We start from the raw sequence: 7,797 nt of genomic DNA on the forward strand, positions 1-7,797 counted from the left end.
GATTCTAAATTTTTCGATTACAGTTTTTCTGTAACTACTTATATGTATATATATATATATATATTTATAAACATGTATTCTTCTTAAGTTTAAAATATATACTATAAAATGTGAGGTTATTATAAAGATTTGTTTTATACAATAACAAACATTGTATACAGATGTCATGCAAAACTCTCTTGAGATCTCAAAGTGAAACATTCTAATAAATTTTAATATTATAAATTAGTTTCCATATGTTACAATAAAAAAATATTTAAAATACGTGATCTATAATCATATATTTTACTTTCGAGCAATATTGTTCCCAGGCATAACCATAACGCAATTTACAACGTCTATTATCTCTTATTGCACGATGCATTAACACTACAGTGCAACACAATGGAGCATAATAAGGTAAGATTTCACTTGTCATACTCAAACAAGATATAGACCATTGCATTATGATATCACCCAAATAATTGGGATGTCTTATATATCCCCAAAGACCAGATACTATCAATTTTTTTCCACGTGACGTCGAAATCGTTTCTAAATCTGTAAAGTAAAAAACTTGTTTGTAAAAGCCGATACTTGCATCTCATCATATCTTTATAGTTATACTTAGTTGACATACGATCTAACGCAGGAGATAATGGATTTTTTCTAAATTCATCCTTCTGAGAATTACTAATTCTGTATATAATGTATCCGATAATAAAGCTTAGGATAGGCATTACAAAGAGATAGTTTATTTGTGTTCTGCAAAGATAAGAAATGAAGGTTGAAAATATCTTGTATGTATCGTGATTATATCATAATAATATTTATGAATTACCTTCTAAACAACATGTATCTAGATAAAATAGTTGGTAGAAAAGGATAAAGTAAATGACCGACACACAGCATATATCCAGTACCTTCGTACGTAAATTCAAAGGATGTTAAAATAGTTGATTCGTACATTAACATATCCATACCATAAAATATTTGCAAAGAGGATACTAATAATTCTGCTAAATTAATATCCTTCAGGTCCAAACTACTACTGTTTTCCAATGCTTTGATTATAACAGACAAGTTTACAATAATCTGCAAAATATAAGAATGTGATTAATAAAAGAAATAATTATTTATTATACATAAAAAAAAGAAAAACTATAATTACTAATCCAATCACTGAAGCACGTAATAAAATTATTTTTATGTCCAAAGAGCCAAGTCTGGGATTAATTTCTCTGCCTTGCCAGAAATTATATACAATACTATTAGTTGATGCACATATATTAAGACATGCAACAGATGCTTTATTTGCTTTAATATATAAGAATATTGCTATAATTGTTCCAAGAATCCACCCACTAGTACTCAATTGTAAAGAATTTTCTAAAATAAAGTCATGAAGTTTTAATTTTTTATATACACATATACTGAGTATGGCCAGTGATAATGCGGCACATAAAAATCCTAGAAAGAAAAGAGAAATTAAAAGACAATATAAATAATTTCTTTTTAACATAAATATAGCAAAAGTAATAAAGATGTGTAAAAAATGTGATTATCATACCATTCATACGGTATTGTAATCTACCGATTTTACTTTGTTGTCCGTCGATGCACCTCCCGATTGGAATAAAAGAAAAGATAGTCAGTAGTAGTAAAAATGACATGTATCCAAAAAATGAATAAGCATTGATGTATAATTGTATATCAGTTGGTATTTCTAGATACGCTAATTTACACATGGCTTTTGAGCAAAATAATTGTGGTGCAATTACAGTAAGAGGTAAGACAAATAAAAGAATGTAAGTCCCAAACCATCCTCCCCATTCTTGAGGTTCATCAACTAAATTTATATTTTGTCTACGTTTTTCTAATATTATTAATTCTGATTGCATGTTTTCTTCTACTGGTTTAGTCAAATCCTAAAATATTGTAAATTTACGTGAATCATAGCATATAAAACTTTTGTAATTTAAAATATACAGGATCTATACTGAAACTTTTTCAATCAAATTTTAATAACATGCTATAGACTTTTAAACAAGCATTTCTAAGCCATAAGTACCTGATCTCTTTGTACAGAAAAGCCTCTCTCCTTAACATCAGTTATATCATGTAATCGAGATTTTCGTTCCACTGGTAAAGAAACAGCTCTATCAAAATTTCTAGTAAATGCTGTGAATTTATGTGGCGATTCCATTTTTGGTGTACTAGACATACGTATCGATCTGCGAGATACAGCTTCAAGTTCTTTCAACCGATAATGAAGTGGCATTGTATCAGTTTGATTATCGTTAAAAGTAGAATTTCTTGTTACTATAGTTCTTTCCTTGTTATTAATTTTTTCTGTAAAGTGATACGATCCAATTCACTTTTAATATTTAATACAAATTTATATTAATCATACAAACTAATAAATGTAATTACCAGTGGGAAACTCTATTCTGGGAATAGATACTTTGGCATATTTTGTATTGCGAAATGGAAGTTTTCTTTTATCAGCATTTGGAGATCTTGCAGGTGATCGTGCTGGTGATCGTGCTGGTGATCTAGCAGGTGATCTAGCAGGTGATCGTGCTGGTGATCTAGCAGGTGATCGTGCTGGTGATCTAGCAGGTGATCTACCAGGTGATCTTCTAGAAGAACGACTAGTAGATGATTTTCTGCTAGGAGAATACCGTGATGGACTTTTTCTTCTTATTCTAGTACTCATTCGAACTGCACCTTTATTTCTTTCTAACTATATAATAAGAGAGAATTATTAATTTTATATTATTATTATCCAACCATTAATATTGTTTTAATTGTTGTAAATATTTACCATTTCACTATTATTTATATTATGTTCCATGATTTCTATTTTTTATAATTTGTATATGCGTATACAATTATGTGTATATGTATATATATATATATAAATATATCTATATATATTTATATCACTTTTATTCCAGGTTTATAATTTTTTATAATAATATTTAATTATTACGCAGGTACCTTGTTTGTCCTATTAAAAATATATTTATAATCAGTCATAAGAAACTGTGGTCAACTTGAAAGTATTGTCTTACATAATATTCACATCTATTAATACAACGTCTTTTATTATAAAAAAATAAACGAACCAATTGATAATGGAAACAAAATTAATGAAATATGGTAACAATATTTTGATAATGACAAGATATTGACTTTCCAAATTGTAAGGAATATCAAAATTGAATTAAGCGGCAAAACTTGAATCGACGTTTAACGGCTTTTGAGCTTAAACGATGATATTTTGATAACTTACGTATATTTTCTAGTGAAATAGTAATAGTTTTATCATCGAATCCACGACGTTGTAAAAATAATAATTCTTTTATAAATCACAAGGTTATAATTAACACTATCTTTTTGCATCATAACATTGAAACGCGAAAACCACACGCTGAGTATTCTGAAAAATATATAATAAAGACCACGCGAAGTCCAATGTCCGTTAGTTGCGTGTTCACAAATGTACTATCTTTTACGGATCTAATGGAGTATCTATGAAACAGCCAATAAAAATCAGAGAATTTTCAAATATTATATTTCATAAAAATTCTTATCAAGAATAATTAATTTTTTTTTTATAGTTATCGTGGTGCTTAGTGAATAAGATACTAAAACTATGTCATACACAACATTAAATTAATGTTATAAATCATTGTCGCTGATTGGTCAGATTTAATTCAAATTTAACTCAATATATATCAAACGCACCTATCATCTTCCAGAGTGAATATTACCGTATATGATAGATTTAAACGATTTTTTATTTGGCATCTTATTATTTTATAACCTTATTTTTCTATTTTGAGATTAAATATAATAAAGATATATAAACGCGAACTTAATCTTAATGTTAAGTAAAAATTAAAGATGTGGATATTCGTTGGTATGCTTTAAATGTTATTAAAATAATCGATCAATTTTGGACAAAAAGGCATTAATTAAATAATGGAAATGAATAAATTTATGATCGAGTCTGCGACTCGTGAGACTCTCAGTGAGAACGAATTTTTGGTATATAGATATATATATATATATATAAATTTTTTTTTCTTTTTCTCTTTGCAATTTATAATTTTTGAACAAAAAATAACCAATTTTTTATTTTCAAATAAAAACATTTTTGTCGTAAATCTTGTGTATAGTCACGTCGACAATGAATTCTTTTTTTATACAGCACTAAAATATATTTCTGACAATTTTCATATTCTATTTTAGATTTCTTTAGAAAACATTTTAAAATCTATCGAGGACAAACTTGAAAAATTCGTGAAGAGTGCTCCAAAACTTTTGACAGATCCCGAATTGGAGTCTGGATTACGTACTATAGAAATTGAAGGAGAAAAGATACACGACTTTCTTCGTTCGGTTGTTCAACCTTATTTAAATAGTAGAAAAGGTTTGTAGAATTATTTATTTTCTCCATATATCCCTCTTCCTTCCCACATACAACTTCCCTTTATTATATTATAATATTATACAAGTATAACATATATATATATATATATATGATACGATGCTCACGTATAATACGATTACATATACACACATACATAAATCCATACGTACATAATCCATTACATTATACACTGTACACGCACGTGTATAATTGTATATTATGCAAAGAAATTGTTACTTGTATAATATTAATTATATAATAAATAAAGCGTAGGGACAACTGTTAGTAATCGTATACACACACACACACGTATATATATGTATATATATATATACCGTGCTCTAGATGAAACGGAACCAGACCTTCAATACAAATACGAACAAATGGAAGAACAATTACACATTCAGACTACCGAATTAGAGAAAGCAATCGAAGAAATCCAAAGCCTTAAGATCCAAGTACCGCACAATTCCTTTAATTAATACTTATAAAATATTTTCCACGGATCCATTGATATATATATATATATATATATTTCCATTTCTTCTCACATTAAAAATCAAGATCTCGTTTGAATTAATCATATGCAACTTACCTTCGTTTTACGCAGATATTAAACCAAAGCAATTTTTGCGCGAGTTTAGGCGCAGTATTGGGAAATTTAGCGTGGCGTGCTTCTCGATTTCCAGAAATCGTCGATATTTGGTTGTCAGGTGTAAGCAATAACGATTTTATTTTCTTTACTATAAGTTATCGTGTTATAATATACTTCGACTTCGTACGATTATAAGGAACACGTTGCGTAGCTCCAGAATAAAGTAAGAGAGTTCCTGTCGATAGTGAGCGGAAGTTTCGTGGCATTTATAAGCACGTACGAAACGGGTATACCGCCTACGAACAACGTCGAGTATCAGTTTGTGTTAGGATTATTGGGTATTGTCACGAATATATCGTCGATACCGAAGGGCAGAGAGTTCCTCATTACCAATCAGAATGGGAGGGATCTCGTTGAGAAAATTATCAAATTTATGCCTAATTTCTTCCCGATAGCATCGGGAAAGCATTCGCTAATGAGGTAAACGATCATCGAGAATTAATAATTTCCTTACGAATTAACTCGTTTGTATCATCGTTTCTGTGTCGTTTCGTTTATACGTATCTATCGAATTTTTATGAATAGACGTTCCTGTTCTTAAAAATAGACGTTAGACAATTTCTAAGAATAGATACAGTCAGTGATTAGAGCGAGTTACATTCATTATGTTATTGGAAAATGCAATAACTTCTAACAATGAGTTATCGATTCTGTTACATTTGTTAAATTTATTGGAATTAATTTATTTATTTATTTGGATGATAGTCAATTGATTTTCATAAATAGAACGATTTGAAGAATTTAATTTTTTTGTTTTTTTTTAAATCAATTCTTCTTTATAGATTGATGCTGATGATATTGTATAACGTGAGCATGAACAATACCGGTTTAAGCTGCTTGTTCGAGTTTCGCGTGGCTGAAGTTCTCAGTCGCTGCTTGGAAGAGGATACTTTATCGGAAGAATTGCAGCTGTTATGCCTGCGCATTCTCCAATCAATTACCTACAATCTTAAAGATCCGAAATATATCGAGGACCTGACCACGTCGATTTCTATTAGGAATATTAAGAATATTGCTATCAACGGACAAAGCGAAACGAGTTCCGTAGCGAAAGAAGTTATTAAACAATTGCAAGAGTCCTTAAGATCCAAAGTGATTTAATGAATAAAAAGAAAGAAAAAGAAAAATGTACAAAATATAATTGATCGTTATTTATATAGCCTTTTTAAATATTTTTTATAATGATTAATATTTACGATACGAACGGTAATAATGATTCGAATTCGTTTGGAAGTAGTACAACGACCTTTGTCTCATTTAAGAGTTAATACAACGAAAAAATCGTACTCTGACAAACAGTCTGATTCACTGTTCTTTCATCTTATAGAAATATATATGCATACGTAATCTCTTGCTTCGTCAAAGGAAGCGGTTGGATCTGCACTGTTATCGAACGTGTCTCAAATTCTTTGCTTTACGGTATGTACGTATTTCTCGTGTATGTGGGCCTATGTAGAACTAGATTCTCGTATCAGCAGCGCGTTGCAGTGAAATACATATAATGTACTGCGCAAATAATACCACCAGTTGGTATACCGTAAATTTATATCTAACAAACTATCTCTTACGACGAGTCCACATTATCAAACACATATATAATATATAAATATTTATCATACATTTTCCTATGTATTACTCAATACCATTCTAAATTATGAAATATCAAAGTGTCGTAATATAAAATTTAATTAAATCGAGGTACTTAATGTTTTCGAACTGCATTGTTTAAGATGAATTAAAAAAGACGACAATAAATGAAAATGTATAAGCATCGAATCGATAAGTATCGCCGTGTTTAATAAGTTCTTGTATTCTATTCAATGAACTCAACATGACCGGTAAAGAAGGTAAAGAGGGTGCACTGGGCCATACTAAAAAGCTTTTAGTAAAGGCGTAAACGAGTAGCGGAGGCGGGCTTACAACTCAAAATCGTTCTCTCGGATATACAGGCATCTTCACAGAGCAAGTTTGCTTCATTAAATAACTCGTCTTTGTATATAACATAAGTTGTACTTTAACGAAGTATAAATGCGCGCGTGCGCTCGCGTGTTTAGCAAGCAGACCACTTTATGAGAGAAAGAAAGAAAGAAAGAAAGAAAAAAAAAGAAAGAGAGAGAGGGAGAGAGAGAGTATTCCCTCCCACTTCGACCTCTTGATCCAGTTATGATATAAGAGTACACTCTTTTAAAAGATTTGAGAAAAATCGTTTGTTGTTGATAGTATAATACCAGAAATTGACTCCAGAACGAAAAGAGAATTATGATATAAGTTTAAATAAATATGAATTATGTGGGAGACTGATAGATGTAATAGAAACTAACGCGAATCGTTTGAGATGGATAAATAATTAAAAATTAAATCTATGTCATAGATTTAAGGTCATACAAAAGAAAAGAAAGAAAGATTTGTGGATGAAAGACAAAAGAAAAAAAAAAAAAAAGAAATTCCTTCGTGTTCTGGCCATTTCCAAATAGGAAACTTATGCGCGTTAAAGGAAGAGGGAGTAAAAGCGAGTTTGCCTGGTCTGTAATCGATCAGCGAGAAGGACCCTTAGTAGAAGAAAGAGAGGAAGGAAGAGAGAGAGAGAGAGAGAGAGAGAGAAGAAATAGATATAGAGGGCGTATAGGTATCGAGATAGCGCGTGCTCTCGGCGCCGGCGTCGCAGATTTGAAAGTGGTGGGGGTGAGAGGTGAGCGTCGCGACGTCGGGCGTCGAGGATACG

General features: G+C 30.4%; 2 protein-coding genes across 3 annotated transcripts; one reads left to right on the forward strand and one right to left on the reverse strand.

Moving 5' to 3' along the window:
- Positions 1 to 14: 14 nt before the first annotated feature.
- Positions 15 to 5,138, reverse strand: LOC122630956 (delta(14)-sterol reductase TM7SF2). 2 transcript variants are annotated; one of them, XM_043816047.1, is made up of 8 exons: positions 2,807 to 2,865; positions 2,413 to 2,725; positions 2,051 to 2,331; positions 1,550 to 1,907; positions 1,151 to 1,449; positions 821 to 1,074; positions 620 to 744; positions 15 to 540 (listed from the first exon to the last, which is right to left on the reverse strand). In XM_043816047.1, the coding sequence occupies exons 1-8, from the start codon at positions 2,834 to 2,836 to the stop codon at positions 257 to 259; spliced, it is 1,944 nt and encodes a 647-aa protein (XP_043671982.1). In that variant the 5' UTR covers positions 2,837 to 2,865; the 3' UTR covers positions 15 to 256. The 2 variants fall into 2 exon arrangements, with proteins under 2 accessions (XP_043671982.1, XP_043671983.1); XM_043816048.1 differs by lacking the exon at positions 2,807 to 2,865 and adding an exon at positions 5,016 to 5,138 and having other exon boundaries at positions 16 to 540.
- LOC122630962 (heat shock factor 2-binding protein-like) lies at positions 3,363 to 6,851 on the forward strand. Its single transcript, XM_043816069.1, has 6 exons — positions 3,363 to 4,035; positions 4,240 to 4,420; positions 4,766 to 4,878; positions 5,031 to 5,135; positions 5,227 to 5,495; positions 5,858 to 6,851. Exons 1-6 carry the CDS (start codon positions 3,970 to 3,972, stop codon positions 6,174 to 6,176), a joined length of 1,053 nt encoding a protein of 350 aa, XP_043672004.1. The 5' UTR covers positions 3,363 to 3,969; the 3' UTR covers positions 6,177 to 6,851.
- Positions 6,852 to 7,797: the final 946 nt, after the last annotated feature.

The sequence above is a fragment of the Vespula pensylvanica genome, chromosome 8 (assembly GCF_014466175.1).
Source record: "Vespula pensylvanica isolate Volc-1 chromosome 8, ASM1446617v1, whole genome shotgun sequence".
Taxonomy (NCBI): Eukaryota; Metazoa; Arthropoda; class Insecta; order Hymenoptera; family Vespidae; genus Vespula; species Vespula pensylvanica.

What these genes read in the sequence shown, in the direction of transcription:
- LOC122630956 (XM_043816047.1), bottom strand. Translation starts at nt 2,836, where the DNA reads ATGGAACATAATATAAATAATAGTGAAATG. An exon ending in CAGAATAGAGTTTCCCACTG is followed by an intron (nt 2,332 to 2,412) that starts GTAATTACATTT and finishes ATCACTTTACAG; the next exon opens with AAAAAATTAATAACAAGGAA. An exon ending in AGATACATGTTGTTTAGAAG is followed by an intron (nt 745 to 820) that starts GTAATTCATAAA and finishes TTATCTTTGCAG; the next exon opens with AACACAAATAAACTATCTCT.
- LOC122630962 (XM_043816069.1), top strand. Translation starts at nt 3,970, where the DNA reads ATGGAAATGAATAAATTTATGATCGAGTCTGCGACTCGTGAGACTCTC. An exon ending in TCAGTGAGAACGAATTTTTG is followed by an intron (nt 4,036 to 4,239) that starts GTATATAGATAT and finishes ATTCTATTTTAG; the next exon opens with ATTTCTTTAGAAAACATTTT. An exon ending in TCGATATTTGGTTGTCAGGT is followed by an intron (nt 5,136 to 5,226) that starts GTAAGCAATAAC and finishes CACGTTGCGTAG; the next exon opens with CTCCAGAATAAAGTAAGAGA.